General features: G+C 38.4%; 3 protein-coding genes and 1 long non-coding RNA gene across 5 annotated transcripts in view; 1 reads left to right on the plus strand and 3 right to left on the minus strand.

Annotated features, from left to right (window-relative positions):
- On the minus strand, positions 1-13768 carry LOC113669193 (cathepsin L-like peptidase). 2 transcript variants are annotated; one of them, XM_027185195.2, is made up of 9 exons: positions 13732-13768; positions 7212-7423; positions 5855-6107; positions 4702-4918; positions 3564-3817; positions 3058-3149; positions 2589-2762; positions 1786-1975; positions 1-1156 (listed from the first exon to the last, which is right to left on the minus strand). In XM_027185195.2, exons 2-9 carry the CDS (start codon positions 7377-7379, stop codon positions 774-776), a joined length of 1731 nt encoding a protein of 576 aa, XP_027040996.2. In that variant the 5' UTR covers positions 7380-7423; positions 13732-13768; the 3' UTR covers positions 1-773. The 2 variants fall into 2 exon arrangements, with proteins under 2 accessions (XP_027040996.2, XP_027040995.2); XM_027185194.2 differs by lacking the exon at positions 13732-13768 and adding an exon at positions 8969-9920.
- LOC113669195 (counting factor associated protein D) overlaps positions 11826-20099 on the plus strand; it is a 13796-nt gene continuing 5522 nt past the window's right edge. Inside the window, exons 1-6 of the mRNA XM_027185197.2 lie at positions 11826-12396; positions 13153-13340; positions 14332-14572; positions 15323-15518; positions 17706-17920; positions 18245-18336. Of these exons, the coding sequence (XP_027040998.2) occupies positions 12021-12396; positions 13153-13340; positions 14332-14572; positions 15323-15518; positions 17706-17920; positions 18245-18336 (1308 nt within the window). The 5' untranslated portion in view covers positions 11826-12020. The remainder of the gene's footprint in view (positions 12397-13152; positions 13341-14331; positions 14573-15322; positions 15519-17705; positions 17921-18244; positions 18337-20099) is intronic.
- On the minus strand, positions 13991-14777 carry LOC149036342 (uncharacterized). The gene is made up of 3 exons (XR_016181801.1): positions 14649-14777; positions 14311-14389; positions 13991-14098 (listed from the first exon to the last, which is right to left on the minus strand). It is a non-coding gene; the product is annotated as an uncharacterized LOC149036342 (long non-coding RNA).
- LOC149036343 (uncharacterized) overlaps positions 18555-20099 on the minus strand; it is a 4254-nt gene continuing 2709 nt past the window's right edge. The window contains exon 5 of the mRNA XM_089189820.1: positions 18555-20074. Within this exon, the coding sequence (XP_089045946.1) occupies positions 20049-20074 (26 nt within the window). The 3' untranslated portion in view covers positions 18555-20048. The remainder of the gene's footprint in view (positions 20075-20099) is intronic.

Raw genomic sequence — 20099 nt, forward strand, 5'->3', positions numbered from 1 at the left:
TTTCTTTCAAGAGTCTATTTGGCAGTATAAAATATTCTATACATTGTACTAAACTGTAACTATATTTGGCATAGCTATAAAAATAAATATGTACACAGTTCAATACCTGACAGTTCAGCGGCAGTCTTAAGAATACAATTGTGATATTAACAACATTTGGTTTGTATGAAGTAATTTGAACTTAGACTGTATATGGTACAATTTCCACAGCATATTTGTACAGTGAAAGTTTCGTATTTCGAAGCGGTAGAATTAAGGTTTTTCTGACGAGTGTCTGTATCAAAAGTAACCTTTAGTCAGATTAATTGACGTAAAATCTTACAGACCATGAATTCACTGCCTATTTTGCAGATTCATTGACATTTTTTCTCAAATCAAGTAATATCTAGCGACTAGTAGGTTCTGAGGTTAAGAATATTTCCTTGTCTCGATCTCTGTTCATTTAAAGTATGACTTGCATGGTGTTGCGGGCCACTTTGGCCCAAGCCCTTCGCTTCCGTTTCAAATTGTAAGTTTCACGAGACAATTTATTGAGATATAGCCGCTTAAAGAATAGTGCATCAGAAGTGATTTACACTGCACACCTACGAGAAAGAAAGTCTGAAGCAATGTACAGGTATTTATAGCGATAAAGCATGTGCCGAAGCCAGCGAGATCAAATGGCATTGTATGTACAGGGAGTAGAATCTAAAAAGGAAGTTCACTTTTTGCAGGAGCGGAGCTGGAGCTGAACATTTTTAAAGCAAGAACCTTCCTGGTTCTCTATGTAAAGGTCACCAAAGGTCTACATCGTCCACATATTCGTCATCTTCTATATCCCTGAAATCAGGATCTTCTATTGCGTCTTTTCGAACAATTTTATAATCATCTTTTGTGTTGTGTCTCGCTGCTTTAGCCTCCATTTCCTCTCGTAACTTTTTCTTCAATAAAGTTTCCTTCTCTTTGTTTGCCTTTTCTTCAAGTTTCCAGGGTAAAGGCCTACGTCCCTTGTTCAGCACAACAAAAGGTCTCTTTTCTACTCCACAAAGTCCATGTCTGATTTTGATAAATCCACTATCTCCCCAGTTATGGGACCAAGAGTTTTTAATGAGCCAATAAGGAACCCCGTTTTCGGTGCCATACCCGACCAATAACACGGCATGATCGGTTTTATTATCTAAAAGAAAAGATAAACACGCACAATTTAACTCTTTACACTCTAACATCAGTATCCATATTCTCCATACCATTTTCTTAAATTTTCTTTAAAACTGACAGGGATATTTGTTTAACAATTGTCCCTTAGGTTGGCGATAATTTCCTGTATTCCTATTCTCTTAATGAGTGATTCAGCAGTCCTACAGTGAGGAGGAATTAGATTTTGATCACTCTTGCGGTTTAAAGGGTAATTTCAACAATCAGGTAATAAGTAGATATTTTTTATAAAATTTCCCAGGTGTTATCGCAAAATACTCTTTTAGCCTTGGTTCATTTTAGGAAGGACGAGAAAAACGAGTGGCTGAGAAGAAAGCGCGAGTCCTACGACTCCCATAATTGAATACAAAATCTCTGCAATGACCAACCCTTTCTTATATCTATGATAAAAGTAATATAAATGTGTCATCAATTAATACAGAAACGTGCCAAAAATGTTAATCCTAAAAAATCTCAGCACAGTTTCAGTGGGTTACTAAGCTGTAAGTCTGGCACAAAGCGTTAACAGAGTTCGAGTCTTTCTCGTTCCAGAAAGACTCGATAAATTTTCAAAAAGCGAGGAAAATTTATATGAAAGGAATGTGTACTTACTACATGTGATATCGTCTAAGACGCCATGACTGTAGAATTTTAAAGCTTTAGGATTTGCATTAATAGAAATAGTGGCTGGGCCATGGTAAGCCAATGCTTTCTTAAGCGCTTCCTCGTTGTAGCGTTTGACTCTTCTATAACTGTGAATTCTAGCTCCAATTTTCAGTCCCTTGGTTTTACAATACCCTTCCTAAACAAATGAAAGGCAAACAATTGACGTATATCAGGAAACTGAAGTATCCATGTGGGATTTCTCCACGAGAGAAAGACATGATTTGAGTAGTTATGGTTTTTTTTCCTTCTAATCCTATACTTTGTCGTCATTTGGAGGTTAAAAAGAAGAGTTTGTTCATAACACCGATGCAGTTGGTCACAGGAGCTTATAAAGGGATGCTGCTCTCAGGCTATCACAGAATATTCTCACCCCTTCCCCCAGCCATTTGTACTCCTGTGCTGAGGACGCAATGTGGAGTGAAATGTTTTCCCTTAGAACTGGACACTGAAAGCAATTGCTACCTTACAAAGAGAGCATACTGAAGCGGGCAAAGAGAAAAGAAGCAATGATAAACCAAAGGAAAAAGATTGGCGAGAGAGAAATATGTTTCATTCATTGATTGCAGCACTTCATCTAATTGAAAATCTTTCAGCATTTTTTTTTATTATAAACAGAGGGTAATGTAGTTTCTTTTCATTCAAAGCTTAGAATATGTAATTGGAACTTAGAGTTTATCATTCCAACGCTGAAAATTTACAATCAAAACCACAGCTTCTACCCCGCCCTTAGAGTAGCGGGCCGAACTAACCTGTCCCCGGTAATGTCCGTAACTTTTAGCTGTAGCAATACCAAACTTCTTGATCCAAGAAAACGCCTTCCAAGTCCAGCCTCCAAGACAACCGTTGTTGCCATGCGTGGCACCAGGTGTGGCCCATGTGCAGTCCAGGAGTTGCTGCTCTGACAAATCAACCAATTTACCAGTCTAGAAGAAGAATTTGAGTAACAAGATCAACTTAAGGTGAAATTTGATTTCCAAACATGTTTGACAGTGGAAATGCAAAGGAAAAAGATATTGTTACGCTGGGTATGAAGACAAGAGGAAAATAAAATTTTGATTTTTAAGAAGGCGATGTTTGGAGTGTTGCTCATTGCTTTTATCATAAGCCGAATTTCAGCTTTGTTTTACAGTCCTATAGCTGTTTTCATCTAGAGGAGTATCTTCTCCAGGAACAGTGTCGATAATTCTCAATAATAATTCTTAACTAAGAACACCGCACCTGAATGAAATTGGCACCTTCCACTGCACCAGCTGCAGCAAAAGCCCAACAGGAGCCACATGTTCCTTGGCCTTTTGGAGGAAGAACAGCACCTGACAGAAAATAGAACAGTTCTATAAAGTAAGATCAAGTGTCGAAATGTGCTCAAACCATCCAATTTCAAACAACTAAGAAGAATATCAGGAAGAGGGTACGTACATTTATGGAAAGGATAGCCGATATAAGGACGGGAATCAATCTGATTGGCTTACTCCTGAATAAGTTGATATAACTACTTTACCGTGCTGACAACACTATTCAATGACTTTATTTCAAATGATTTTGGCCGAGGCTGGTTAAGAGGGAGAACACTCTAAAGCATAATTTTGAGAACTTCAAGGGGAGGTGCTTCGTGGCCCTCTCAAATTATAAAATTTTCACATTAAAAAGTTACAACAATCACTTTATTCTCTTCACTCAATAGGTTAGAGATAGACAGAAGCTTGCTATATCATTCAAAACCATACCATATTTCCTCCAGTCCAGTTCAACAGGAACATGACCATATCTACTTTTCTTCTTCTTGATTTTTTCCCGCCGTTCAACGGTATCGTCATCGTACTCTTGATCGTCATAGGCGTCATCGACGTCACGTGATCCGTAACCTCCATCTCCCGGCATGAGTCCTTTGTGATTATCAAATTCTTCATTCGTCAGGTCAGCAAAGTGATTCACAGTTAAATGATACGAGTTGCCTTTCATGTTCATCGAACGAATGTATCTAAAGACAAAGGAGGTCAAACAATTCGTCAGTGTTTTTAGGATAAACAGTTTGCCGCAGGTGAAACTTCTACTTGACTCGTTTCAAGGTCGATGAGTATTGATGGTGAATGGTGTAATTTATTAGGATCCAGACCTCTTGCATTTAGGGACTTTAAGTACATGCAGTCGACATTAAAAAAAAATGGCGAACACGTGGTTCATGTTGTGAGCTCCAAATTTTACAAGCGGTTAAACTAGTAAAGCATAACAAGGCCACTTAAGATGATAACTAAATATCCATAACATCAGAAAATACAAAACTAGAATTGTTCTCCGAAGGAGCTGAGCTATGTTTCAAATCTTTCTTGCTACGTTTTTGACTTGAAACGTTTCCAATAATTTAGTCTAAAAACTTTTCCATGCCTATATAGGGCAAAACATTGAACCCTCAACAGTATTTCGTTGTTGATCCTACATAAAACGCAATCAAAACAAAACAAAACTTTACATAAATGTAACCTACTGATGAAAGATTACTTATGGATATATCAGAGTCTTAACTATGTCTTTCGCCATAGCAACGTTTAATATAAATTATAGGGGAAGTATGTTAGGCTAATATGATTAGGGACGGTTCATTTTTTATAGCCTGGTTGTATAACGATAAAATTTACCTGATCCCCACATAAAGCTCTGTAATATTCTTATGATTTCCTCTCGTTGACAGTAAATTTTCTATGGTCTCCCATTTATACTCTGTTGGTAACAACTGATCTCCACACTGTTCTCCCCTGAAAACCATGTACTTCCCTCAAAAAATACTCCACACCCCCTCTCCCGTGACCTGCTCCACACCCCCTGCCCCTTATTCAAAATGATACCTGAATTATTAAATTCACTCACCTTAAATTGTGTCTAAATATGTGTTTCCTTTGTTGATGCTCAATTTTGTCTTTGTAATCTCTCTTGTGTTTCTTACGAAAATCGTGAAAGTCTCTATCCACGGGGTCCTCCTTATGGTGGAGCATGGCGAACTCTCCCATAGGGTTCAGGGACATAGAGGCACCGTCACTGTCACGTGACCTTTTGTCAATGTTCCAGCACCACTTGTCATGGTGCACTAAAATAAACGGTAATAACGATGTTCAGCTCAGGAAGTAAATGAGCTCCCTGAACTGAATAATCAGTAAAGCTACAATCAACAGAATATGATTTGCAAATGAAACTTGATGAAAAACCACCTTGAACCCCAAAAATTGTCGTTATAACGGAGCGTTTGAGTTAAAAGCATCCTATGATAAGGGAAAGACTGGACATTAATTCCACTTGAGAAAAATAATCGAAACGGCGAGGTCACGGTCCTATTAAAGACGTCTTTTGGCGGGGTTCCTCTGCATACATGAACGATTACCAATAACGACTGATATACTTGAGGTCTCCCATATTATGATTTAAATCATAAAATGATTTTCAAACCTACTTCAGCACGACGTAGTACATGCAACACTATTACAGGGAAACCAGTTAATATAATTTTGATAAAAGGAATAACACATACATATACATATATTTAATGTATATGTAGGGGGTTCAATCTCTTTGGTTAACCTCTCAGTCTTACGTATAATAAGAGAAAATTTATGCGGAACAGTCCCCCTTCCCACGTGCCTTTGGTGCCCAAATATCCCCTGCCTTACTTGTCTTATTCTCGTGATTTTACGCCAATTATTTCATTAAGATTGTGCTTGGAAAAATAATGATGTTGCACGTTTCTATTTCGCTTCTTTTCAGTTCTATCACAGATAGACTGGAAATTGTTCACATTGTAAATAGGTTTAACTGGTATAACGATTTACCCCAAGGCCAATTTAAGAAATTTGACTCAGGGAGGCGTCTACCTTCGTGTGCGATAAAATCCTCCACTCCCACGCCCCCTCCCCCCCGCCCCCTCCCCCACGCCCCCATCTCCTGTTCCAACACACTTTTCAAAACGCCATGTCGCCTCTGGTTCCCCCTCCCCCCCCTCCCCCCCACACACAAAAACTGTTATACTTACAATGTGGAATCTCAAAGACATCCGGATCATCATCTGGATCATAATCCCACTCCTCAAAACTGTGATAATGAATCGTATACTTGTCGTAGTACGACACCAACAGAGTATCGTAGCCGTTCATTTCAAAGTACACAGGTTTGGGTGGGTTGGTCTTCGTTGCGTAAAACAGGTACGAGTTGTTGCGTTCAAATACGGTCACGTTGTAACTCCACTTGGTGCATTCTTTTCCATTGATAACAGCATCACCCTCATACTAAAAATAAAAAAAAATTATAAAATTTTCAGAGAAATGTGCGCGCCGTGATTGGTCAGAACGAGTTCATTATATTTCCATAAAGCACGCGCCTTACGTCACACGAGTGCGCTGTTGAGATATAGTACATGCAGCCTACGTCATCGGTACGAGCGCGCGCAATTCACGATACCTTTTCTAAAAGAAATAAAGAAACTTGTTCCTCGAGCATTGTTGAGTTATATAAGCACTTGGGAATTTTTAAGAACACTCGAGAAGTACGAGAAGCACTCGCCGTCGGCTCGTGCTTCTCCGCACTTTCTCGTGTTTTTAAAAATTCCCGCTTGCTTGTATAACTCAACAATACACTCGGCGCGTTTTTTATTTCTTTAATAAGAGATGAGAAGTTGCGCATCAGTATCTGAGAAACTGCGTTCCTACCCCTCCTCTGGCTAGAATTAATGTTGGCTGTGGGGAGGGCTACGTGCGCAGGTGCTCAGATACTGACATTGATCCGAGGTTGTCATGAGGAAATGCGGTAACGTTGTCTGCTAAGGAGAAACAACAGATTTCATGCCTGCAACATAATACCACGTGATGTTATAAAGCACCACATGACAACGCGTTTTGGTTGAGTCTTAAGTCTTGATCTTATCTGACCATGACCATGGTGCTGGCGCTGAAGACTAAAGACAGGCAACATTCTTGAATGGCAATCCAGGCAAATTGTTAAAGATAACCTTGAAAAAAGACTATTGTGGAAAGAAACCAGCTATTTTTGGGGGGTGCCACATGGTTTACAGCGGGAACTGATGGGGGTAGGGACCAGTCGTCAGAGTAAAAAGGGGGGGTTTACAAACTGACCACCAGTGAGAGGGGATTGTAAAAAACGATAATGCCAGGGGGGGGGGCAAGTAAATTTTATTGTGACACACATATGATGAAAATCCTCCCACCCCTCCCGCGGGCGATAAAAAATGACCGATATCTTAATACTGTATCGTCAAATAAGTAGTTTAAGGATCTTGCCGGGAACCTTAGGCCGGGTTGTAAGTGTGCCGCCTTCTTTACATCTATTGATTTCTGAGTCATACAAACGGTTGTGACAAAGAATTAACCAATTACCTTGAAGTCTTCCAGACGAGACTTGAACGGCCAAGCCGTGTTACACGGCAGAACAGACTGGGCCTTAGCCTTGCGAGACTTGGACCCATACCTCTTCCAACATCCCAGAAAATGGCGATCATTCTTATGACGCTTGTAAGAGTACTTTGGGACGATTTTAAAGAACATTCCATGTCTTCCTAAATCTCCCCTTTGAAACGTTTTCACTTCACCTAGTAACGGTTAAAAAGAAATCTTACCTCCCTTCTCTATGTATTCCAATTGCACGCCCTCACTCCACTTACCATGATTGCACGCGCTCAATGGTTAAGTTATTACTTCGGAAAATTTTCATTTTAGTCACTGAAGTTTAATAGGAATTAAAGCTCCAAATAAACGAAAAAACCGTCCCAAGAGAGAGGTCTTTTGCTTAAAAATCTTAGCCATTGCTAGCCCAGTTTTTGTAAATCTCAGATCACATTTTACGAACGCATCAAAGCGCCTAGCAGTGTCTTTTCCCTAAACACGGTACGTTCATGAAGAATTTGGAGGCTCCTCTAACAGCTGAAATAGAAAAATTTCGAGAAAAGAGATTCAGGGAGAACACGTCTTATTAACTGAGCTATTAGTCTGTAATGTAAGTTACGGACTGGATTTATGGTCCAAGCGCGGAGCACGCAGGCCATTATACAAGACCGAGCGGAAAAAACGGGGTTCCATATTTTGCAGCACGAACCGAGAAAACGAGGTTAGTATAATTTATATCACACTAACTTCATCTTCAATAAACTTTTGAATTAAGTTGTCCTTACAATAAATAGGGCCCGTTAAATTGACCAATCATAGTGCACGTGCAAACTGAGAGATATGTAACATAAAACTGGTATATTCACCTTTGATCAAAATATAATTACGGATTTATGTTTTCCTTTTCTCTCTTGTGTCAGTATTGTGTTAGTATTGACCAAGCTCAGAATTTCTAGCTTCAGTGCGAATTTAACCCTGCATGCGGCTAATTAACGTACTTTTTATATCAGTGCAGGTTTTTTGATTGTATGGTCTCAGTCTCCATTCTTCAAATTACCGGTACCGTTTAGTGAATTATTATCTAGGAGCATTTTTACAAGCTAAGTTTATTTATCTCTTCACTGAAAACTAAACAGCAGACAAGCGCTTCTTTTCAGCCGACTGAGCGCATAATTCAAAACACAAATCTGCGAAAGTCAGTCGTAGAATAACTAGGCAAATCGTTTAAGAGACAAATCAGTTGTCCAAATTATGTAAACCAACAACGCCGTGAACGCCTCAAACATAATTGAGTTTTTCCTCCACCCACTGAATACTAACGTACCAATGACATGTCTTCTTAAGTAACTTATTAGTCTTTTCAAAGAAAGGGAGTTTACTGTTATGATTTCACTCGAAAGAAATAGTAAAAAACGGAGTCCCTTTGGCGACAGTTTCTCCGCTAGGTAACATATTTGAAAATGGGTAGTTCCTCGACTTCATTTTGCAGTCAACAATCAATATCTACATAAGTGACATATTCAAAGATGGTCAGTTTCTCGACTGTAAACCGCAATCAACAATCGAATTACTAACTTAATAACTGGTAAAACAACACTTGATCTTTAGATGTTTTGATAAGTTATACCGGTACCGACCCAAATCCCACCGAAAGGTATATACAGTACCTTTAAAAATATAATTACTGTCAGAGCATAATTATAGCTCGAGATCACAAGCACGTCATTGTAACTTGAGTCTCTTTGTCTTACCATGATAGTAATCTATTCGGCTCTTGTCGTAAGCCTGGCTGTGCCAAACCTCAAAAGGCTCGTTAATGTTGCTTGTGGGAAGCGACAAGACACCCGTTGCATGATACTCCGCGGGAAAATGCAAACTTCGTAAATCAGGACCAGGTTTGTCCTCTTGTTCTGATTTGCTACCACCCTGCGTCTCTTTTTCGACAGGTGTACTCCCGATGCATTTCAAGTAACCAACGATCATGAAACAAACCCAAACCGCTCTTCCATAAGGCATATCCCAAACGACGGCCTCTACTCAACGTTATAATCAAGAGATCGACAGGTCCCACGATGGTCTCTTACAAAACCACCACCCAAGTAAACGTCGAGTATTAAAAGCACAGCTTACACGCTCCATCCAATCATGTCATACGGTATTTCGGAGACACCGTTCGAGCGCGGTATGGGGATGAACGTAAGTTATTTCCAGCCCGTTCGGGAAAAAAACGAGCATGTTTATACGTGATCAAGACTCTGTATTACATCATGGAAAAATAACGGCCCAGTGACTTGAACAGCAACTGTCAAACAATCCCATAAATGGTGAGGGTACCAGTCACCGAATGAATATAGTCTTTTTTAACGGTAGTAGCAGTGAATACTGTAAGATCCCGCAAATTAGGAAATATTTGTGAATTTTAAATTGTACCAAAATTTTAATTAGTTAGATACCGCCATATAAGCACGAAATTTAACTGCACAAATAAGAAAGCTGCCAAAAGACATGGATTATGGATCGATAAATAAAAACAGCGGAAACCTGAGGTGGTCGAGTGAACGAAGGGTTAAATACGGAAATGACTAACCGCCAACCTTTTCTAGCTCAACAATCTAAATTGATTTTATTAACTTGAAAAATAAGACATCTTTGGATTATCGACCAACCGAGACCAAACAATAAATTCTAACACCATTAGACCACTCAAAAGCTTAGAGTTCAACACAAAACTGATTTAAAACGATAGTTCGTTTAATGGCTCAACTCAGCAAAAAATAGGCAAAAATAAAGCGTATGAAGCTAGGAACAAATTATAGTGATCAACAACAGACCTTGGGTATCGCGAAGCGATCGAATGTGACTGTCTGATTAGGATACCGTAACCATGGTTACGATCCTGAGGCCTCAATGAATCTTAGCTCGTCGAAGGAAAAAGAACAGGACATTCGAAAATCTGTCAATTTCTTACAAAACAATCTTGTTGTAATAGATGAAATTCCCTTGGTGCAAGGTCCACACTCCCTTACAACTTACTCCAATTCATTTTCTCCGACCTTGCTGAAAAAAATCGTCAGAAGTTTTCCCAGTTTGCACTTAACGTGAATATTACAAGATAAAGTGACATTTGAACCCTATTTGAACCCTATGATTGGTAAAGAAAACACGCTCTATCCTCTCAACCAATCAGATACAAAATTTAAACCAACCACAACTTGGTCACCCGCGTTTTCCCGTGCTTTAGGCAGTTGGCTTGTTTTTACTTTGAGTTCTCATTAGCTTTTAGAAGTATTTCCCTTCCTTCCAACTGGCTGTTGTGATAACTTGTGATAAAAAGCGCTCCAAGCACAACCGATTTTTACTCATGGGTTCGTGGAAAAGTTGCCCAGTTTTCTCATTACGCACACTTTTAGAATTTATCAAAGGAGGAGTGCGATTCAGAGACCATTTTCACTCAACGATTCTTTCAGAGACAAACAGGAATCCAGAGAATTCTCGTGATTCATTCTTTTGCTTATTTCATATATATTTGTCCCAACTTTAAGGTTAGAAACAGTATAAGTCGTAGATAACGCTACTTAAGTAAGTAGATATATATACATATCTTATATAAGGAAATTAACGAGAAATTAGAAAATGTCCTTTAATTAAGCCTGCACACAACGAAAATTTTCTCTTAACATTAAAATCACTACTTACACATTGAACCAACCTCCCTTTTCAGTGCACTTTGACCTTTTACACCCTCGTATTGCTTTTCATATTCTCCACACTGTCCTGTTTACATTTCCTAAGGTGCTGACAAGGAGAATTTAACTGGCAATCAGGAACCTTTGAAATTGGTGACCATTTCATGTTTTCTCGTGATCTTTGTATTTGATTCAAGCGTGATAACGTAAGGAGAAATCAGAAGCCAATCACTCACAGGGCTTACTATCGCCAAAAAGTAAACACGATAAGTTCGGAGGTGTTCTGTCGTTCATCTGCGCAGTCATGTATATTTTAATGTCTAAAACTTCAATCTTTTTTGCTATTAACCTGTTAGATGGATTTTTAACACTCCTTGTTCAGTTCAGTGATACTTTCTTTATTCCTTCTCTTAAAAACTCAATATAATTTGCTAGCTCGGGGTATAACGCTACAACGACAGGAAAGTGACGGCATCCAGCTTATGGCTTTACGGTTTGTTCCATTCATATTCCTAACACCAAGGTAATGAAGCTCTTATAATGCTTCTAGATAAGACATGATTTAATTTTTATAGATTAACAAACCTAACACCATCTTTGTTTGCTGCCTGCTCTAACGCTAAACTGTTTTCTTCTATGACTTCAGAATTGCAAACTAAATCGACTTAACTATGAAGCATAAAACATGAAACGTAAGTCACGTTTTTATAGTAATCTAAGAAATCGAGTGAGTTGGAGTTTAGAAATTATACACCATTTTCCGTTTTCTCTTTTTTTTCTATATATATATATATATATATATATTAAATCAACTGCACAGCATGTGTTAGATAAACACCATTACTGGCAATTAGATTCAAGACCCAGTTGACCCAGTTGCGTCTGTTTAGAGTGTAACTGACCTTCGTAGTCTGTTTTCATTACTGGTACCAGCTGTTTTTGGTAAATGCTCTCAACAGGTTCATTTGACGATTCGTATCTAACGACAATTGCATTTTAAGCAGAGATAGCGAGAAAATCACTCAACATCCATTCTCACCGGCAGCTTTTTAACTGCTGTGTAGGATGACATCACTTCCACCTTCTATAACTTTGACGAAAGAGGTACATAAGTGAGATGTGTAACGGACACTTCATCGCTAATGCTGCAGTATTCTGGATTATATTCACAATCGTCTTATTTTGCAACCGAAACGAAGGACAGCACTACTTTTTCGAAGAAATCAATCAACTGAAAAGCAACTTTGACCCTGATCAGGAAGAAACCGACAAAGACCTCACGGGTGTTTTAGAACCTGTGATCATGTTCGAGAATGCAACTCTACTTCAAGATGACGATCAAGAAGAAAATAAATCACTGCTAGAAAAGATCACGTTTCCCGAGTTCTATCATGCCCAGGGAATCATTTCCCTGCCTTATGACGGGATCATTGAGCCGTTCGAAGCATGGTATGGTGGCCGACATAAAATGAGTCGCATCGACTACTACTACGGTAAGACAGATCAGTATCTTTTACATGACATGCCAACAGGTGATATATTGTCTTATCATTAGGACTGGTCGTGTTTGTTCCTCAGTCAATATTGACAAAAGAAATATGAGACTAATATGCAGACGACATTTACATAGCACGCGAGCTCAACCCTGATTTTTGGATGTCACTGTTGATAGTAATGCATCAGGTTCCTCCCGATGTCCTATTCCATCCCAGGCGCAATATTTGTTGAGCAATGAGTTTAAGACAATTTGACACGGCAGTTCTGCTGCAAGTTGTAAAAAGCTCGACGCACTTTTGCTTCGTTGAGTCCTAACAAAACAAAAGTTGTGACTAAGCATCTCTATACGCCATAACATTAGTAAGTAACGCACTGCAAGCCGGTCTAACAGAGTGTATTGACCCAGCACACACCGATGTATTAAACCTTTTTTCTGAGAGTTTAGCCAACCAGTTCTTGCTAACAACATGCGCCTTAAAAATCGAATAAAATCCTCATCGGTAATGTCTTTTCATTCCATAAAGAAAACACCGATTTAAGTTGTGTTTTTGGTTCGTCTCTTTCGCAGCCAGAATGCGTTGTGTCTTGTAGCCTATGTAACGGGCTACGAGAGAGACGTATTTTCAGTTGATGTTTTTGTTATTATTTATGCACTTTTTGTTTATTTTTGGGATTACTCAGACAGTAATACGATACTCCATCTCCCCTTAAACCGTTCTTTCTTGTTCCTTCCTTCTCACTCCATGCTTAAGGGATGGACAAGACATTCCAGAGAGGGGACCTTATGCCGTACGGGGCCCTGGTTAAGTTAGTGCCAGCTCACTGGAAGAAAGGAGATGATCTCGATGAAAACACACAGAGCTGCTGGTACAGGCCCGGATTTCGATGGTCTCCAGAGAAGGGTCAAAGTGTTGTCCCGAAGAATTTGAAAAAATTCAAGGTAAATGTTGAAGCGTTCTTGACCCGCATCCCAAATTTGAAGCACACACTGTTCTTTTGACCAATTTTCCAGACCAAAATCGAATGCCGCGTGTTTTACACATTTGGGATAACCAAGAAATCCTTGTCGATATGTCCCATTTATCACTCAGTTTATACTCCTCCAAACTGGACTTAAAAATTATCTAGAGTTCCTCTACATAAAAATTTAGCTTTGCCTTGGGAAAACAGTGCACTCCAAGTTATCGTAAGTACGCTGTTATTTTTCTTGACAAATGTAGGTCATATGCTTCATAGCACCTCTCCACCCTTCCCTCTTTGCGACGTCTTTTAGTGTCTCTTTATCTAAGTTAGATAATTCCCAGTTATGTTTTTTAATGTTTACTTGATACCTCATAACGCCAGCTGTTCCATATAACTCTTCAAACATCTTCTAGGCAGGATTAGGGAACTACAATCTGAAAAAAACAGAGTACCACGATGTTGCCGAGAAGATTTGCATATGCCGCACATGGGCAAATTTAAAGCAATTGGGCGAATAGGTCTTAAAAAAAAAAACTCCCATAGGACGTTAATCGTTCTGCTTTAAAACAATAAAATGACATATGCACCAGAAACCAAACTCTTCATTTCTTCGCTATTAAAAGTACCTATGAAATTATAACCTGTGACCACTGACGTCTGTGACACCTGTAACGCCTGTGAGGTAACAGACTCCAAATCAGAACACGGTTGCCCGAAAATTGTATCGAGAGAAAACTGAAAAAAAAGGGAGCTAGAAGTTAATTTTTTAAAGCACTTTTAATCGAGGAGAGGAGACAAAAAATAATTCCTCTGAAGTATACTTCTCCTATAAACAACAAGAAACAGTGTAGCATAATTCTTCACAGGCTTGATACTAAAGTTCCTGTCTAAAAATAGACAAGGACTGCCTCAGGAGTAGGACTTGGATGTAAGATCGAATTCCATACCTTTATCGTCTGTTGTTTCAGTACGTAGGCGAGGAAATCCACAGTGGAATGCCTGTTTATAAGCTACAACGCACTGCAACTGTGTACAAGAAGAACAACACTTACACACTGTACGTGACAAAAGCAAAACCCTACAGACCTGTGCGTTACGTTATGCACGGATATGACACTCTTCTGCACTCATTTTATGATCATTACGTCGTGGATTACCTCTCTTTCCATAAATGGGACTTTGACTTTAATATCATGAAAATCCCAAAAGGTGAGTACGATACACTGCGCATGACACATTTATTGGCTGGGCTACTTCCTATGACCTCATACTCGTCTATACTAACCTTTTACAGCCTATTATCAGTATGCATATTCTTCATACTATTCGCTTTACACTTCCAAAGGTGCTGAGGAGGAGGATTTGTTTAACAACCAAAAGCTTCCTAGGTCGGCGGTCATTTCGTTCTTTCTCATGACCTAAATGAATGATTCAACAGTATTACTGTATGGAGAAAGTAAATGATGGTCACTCTTAGTGATTAAAGGGTTGAGAATTGCAAAGGCAGAAGCAAAGAAATCATAACAATCACTTGGATTAAATGTAAGACCTCTGAGGAGCTCATTAAAATTCAAAGTAATTCATTTAGCAAAATGGCTAAAACACGCACGATCAAACCGCATTTCACTTGAGTTCTAGATCTGATCGTTTGAGAGGATGGCCCGAGTATCGTAAACCAACAAAAAATCACAATAAACCAAAACCAATGCCACCTATTGCTGTAATGACGTCTTCTGATTCTAAGTAAAATACTACACTGTAATGTAGTTGTAGAATACACGAATCCGGGCAGATCTGATCGTGGTTTTTGCACGCGAACAGGACCTACGTGGTTGTCTCGATAAGGAAGATGAGCCTTTTTCCCGCCCTCTAAAAACTTTCAGCCCACATCATACCTTTTAACACAGCGCCTCCTTCCGTCTATTTTTTGTTTACTTGTTAATATTCTTCCCCACAAAGGAGCCTCTTGCAAAAAGAAGATTCAAAAGATGAAATCAAGATACCACTTCAACCCCATGGCAGAGTTTATGCATGAAAACTTTGAAGATGGGGAGGTGGAACAAATGTTTGAAGAATTTAAGAGAACACACAAGAAATCCTACGACGATCCTACAGAACATGAACAGAGGAAACACATCTTTCGACATAACATGAGGTCAGTTTACAATTTTCTTTCACTCACCTGCACGTTACAAACGTAACAATCTGATCAACTACAATCCAAAGATGCGCGAGATACAAACGAAACAATCTGATCAACTATAATCTTAACATGCGCGAGATATAAACGCAACAAACTGATCAACCACAATCTACAGATTCAAGAGATAAACGTAACAGCCTGATCACTGACAATCAAAAGAAAGATGTGTGAGATACAAACGTCAGAGTCTAATCAACAACAATCTAAACGTGTACGAGATAACAATTTGGTTATCTAAAGATGCGCGAGATACAAACGTAACAATCTGATCAACAAAAATCTACAGATACGCGAGATCAAAACGAAACAATCTTATCCTATCAACCTACACGAGATACAAACGGAACAATCTGATCAACAACAATCTAAACATGCGCGAGATAAAAACGTAACAATCAGTTACTCTAAGGATGCGCGAGATACAAACGTAACAATCTCATCAACAAAATTGAACAGTCTACAGATGCGCGAGATAAAAACGTTACAACGTGATTAACAATCATCTAAAGATGCACAAGATACAAACGTAACAATCTGGTCAACAAAAATCAAGAGATATGCGGGATACTAACGTAACAGGTTGATCAAAGACAATCTGATCAACAAAAATCAAAAGATGAATAAGATACAAACGTCACAATGTGATCAACAACAATCCAAAAATGTGCAAGATACAAACGTAACAATCTGATCAACAAAAATCCCCAGATACGCGAGAAAAAGACGAAACAATCTTATCCTCTCAACCTACACGAAATACAAACGGAACAATTTCATCAACAAGAATCTAAAGATGCGCGAGATTTAAACGTAACAATCTGATTATCTAAGGATGCGCGAGAAAAAAGCGTTACAGTTTGATCAACAACCATCTAAAGATGCACAAGATACAAACGTAACAATCTGATCAACAAAGATATGCGAGATACCAACGTAACAGGTTGATCAACTACAATCTCAAGATGCACAAGATGCTAACATAACAATCTGATCAACAACGATCTAAATGCGCGCGAGATACAAACGTAACCTGATCAACTACAATCTTAAAGATGCACAAGATAATAACTCAACAATTTGATCAACTACAATAAAAATATGTAGGTAATACTAACGTAACAGGCTGATTAATAACAATCTAAAAATGCGCAAGATACAAACGTAACAATCTGATCAACAACAATCTAAAGATGCGCGAGATACAAACGTAACAATCTGGTCATCTAAACATGTGCGAGATACAAACGTAACAATCTGATCGTCTAAACATGCGCGAGATACAAACGTAACAATCTCATCAACAAAATTCTAAAAATGCACGAGATGCAAACGTAAAGCCGGCAACACACTTAACAGTCTGATCAAAAACGATCTTACGATGCACGAGATACTAAGGTAACAATCTTGCCAACTACAATCTTAAGATGCGCGAGATACAAACGTAAAAGTTTGATCAACAACCATCTAAAGATGCGCGAGATCCTAAGGTAACAATCTCATCAACTACAATCTAGAGATTGATACGAAGACTGGAGATGCACCGGATGCTATTGCCGACAAGTTTGATTTAAGTTTATCATGCATGATTAATCCGTGATGTTGTTTTACTTTATTTCCATTGTTAAATTATCATAGATAGGTGAATATAAAAGTTTGGCAACATGTTTAACGTTTGTCTTGCGACACAGAGAAAGTGTGATCGTCCCAAGTGGACTAGTTTCAAACCGTACCATGCTCTACTAACTGAGCAAAAGAGACCATAAGCTGTTGGCCACAAGTTACATCTCGTGTGAGAAGCCTTTTGCACCAGATACTTTAACGCTTTGACTCCTTAAGAGTGATTAGCATCTAATTTCTCATTACATTATCATCCCTGAATCAAACATTTAGGTCACAAGAATAAGAGAAATGACCAGTAACTAAAGAAGCCCTTGATTGTTAAACAAATTCTCCTTGTCAGCACCTTATAGGTCTGCAGAGAACAGAGTGGAGAATATGCATTCTGATGTTACGGTTAAAAAGCAGAATGTGGACAACCTCCTTTGTGGACATTTTTTTAACTACGTTACTTTAATTTTTGTGTCCTGTGTTGAAATAAGGAAACAATAACATGCCCTTTTCCTTTACTTTATATCTCAGGTTTATAAGCTCAAAGAACAGAGCCGCTTTGAACTTCACGTTGGCGCCGAATGAACTAAGCGACGTCACAGACGACGAATTTGAAATGTACAAAGGTCTGTTAATTGATCCTGGCGGGGGTGATGACGAGACACTAAAGAAACAGGAGATACCAGAGGCAAGATTTAACACTCCCGATACACCACTACCCAAGTGTCTCGACTGGCGTGAATACGGTATGTCTTTCTCGTTCAAACCCTGTCAATGTTTAGGTAGTGTAATTTTCAGTTAAATGTCAAAAGTAATGTAGTATGTTGTATTGGTCTTATATCACTGTAACTGATCTGTGATTGATCATATTGAGTCAGTGAGTGATCAAAGTCAGCCTTAGAGGAAAGGTCTGCGAATTCTGTAAACTCTTCCCCACTATCCTCCCTATCAGACATACATGTGAGTTTTTCTTATTTCTTGTCAGACTCCAAATTATGACAGTGAAAAGACTGTAAATTACAACCTGGGGTCCATTTAGGGCTCTCATCAACCTTAAGATATTTTTTCAGGTGCAGTGACCCCTGCCAAAGCACAAGGCCTGTGTGGTTCATGTTGGACTTTTTCTTCCACTGGACCAATAGAGGGAGCTTATGCAATCCAGGTGAATTTGTAACTTTCTATACACACAGATTAACACCACAACAATTAAAAATATATAACACATTTGTGAGATTGAGATTGTCATATCCTTATGTACTGGTAAGCAAGAAAGTCCACAAAAATACCAAAACAATTAAAAATATTCACCAAATTGGAGGTTAAAGAAGGTTATCATGGATATTTACCAGCAAGGTAAATGTCCACCACTTTCACTGACACTAACGTGAATAATTGTTTTATTACGTTGTTAAGGTATAATCTAACTGAAAGAGAAACACTACAATCCCACAAACTCAACTACTTTATTAAACAGTGAGTAATGTTCTTGACAAGGAGTAACTTTAAAGAGCAGTATAGTACTTATTGTTGATTTACTTAATTAAGCCCACCACAGTCTATATCATAGCTCACCACTGACATAATCTCATTGCTGTCTCCAAATGAGCAATCTGCCACTGACAGAAACTCTCTCTCCATACAGCTTTCAAAACAATTGTCACTCCAACAACAACAACTACAACTACTACATAAGTGAATCTTTATGTATATTCAAAAAGTGTTGTGGAACATTCCAGAAGCTTACATGAGAAATATTTTCTTTAATAGTTTTACATTATAAATGCATGACTTCATGAAATGTTCTGCAAAGTTCTGTGGTATGCAAGTCAGCATGACAAGGCAGTATGGAGATTTCTAAAAGCTTATTTTTACAACAATAATTACTCATGACAACAAAAAAAATTGGACACTATATTTTATAACCTAATTGACTGAACTATCTAAAAACAACCTGTTGACTAGCTATTTCCTAACTAGGTCTCTTGTGTAATCACTGAGTCTTAATTCCTATCTCAAAGCTATCTTATCTCTATCCAATAACTGGTCATTTGGAACCATGCAGATAGTTCTGTCTAAATTCTATCTGAAAAATAAGTTTGTGAAATAACTATCACAGTAAGTATTTAGATAGGTATTAGATAAGGTTAAACTAGTGTTTGATGCTCTAATAAGTGAGTTTTCAGCTAGATATAAAATAGAGATTAGGTAGTTGCAACAACAGTAGTTAGATATAAGACAGAGATAAACTAGAAATAAGACAACATAGACCAAAATAGTAAGAAACTATTCTCTGGTAGGTAGCAATTCACTAGAATCAAAATAGCATTAAGCTAGAGATCAGATAGTTAAAAACTGGCCAAGAATCAGGTAGGATTATCAGTTAGTAGGAAGATAGTGTAAAACTGGGAATGAGACAGATGAAAAGTAGCAATGAGATAAAAGAAAGTGTAATATGTAGATAGCCTGCTGATATGGAACTTAAGCCTTATGCCATGCTGATGACACCTAATAAGGCTAAAACAGCTGTCCATGCATGGCTACCAATGCTCGGTAGTTTTAAGGGGTTATGCCTGCCATTACTTTGCCATAGTATCCTTCATGAGGCTTGCAGCTTAATAACCTAATAGTCACTTTAAATGTGAGATATTCGCATCATACACAGCCAGTGTATCGTTTAAAACTAAAAAAAAAAAAGCTAGTTGTTCAAGTTTTTCAAATACATCAAGTCTGCAATGATTGTAATTAGAGGGCAAAGAGTGATTTTGACATTGCAAATACATATGTCATTGATTATTTGGAATGTTATTTATAAGTGGTGTCACTCAGCTGCTAGATTTTGCACCACAAGATCAGTCCACATGGCAGCCCTTCTCTTCAGCCTTTTCTCCTTTGCCTTTGCTCTGTAGCAAGGAAATAAAATACGCA

Source organism: Pocillopora damicornis, chromosome 12 (genome assembly GCF_964200805.1).
Source record: "Pocillopora damicornis chromosome 12, jaPocDami1.2, whole genome shotgun sequence".
NCBI lineage: Eukaryota > Metazoa > Cnidaria > Anthozoa > Scleractinia > Pocilloporidae > Pocillopora > Pocillopora damicornis.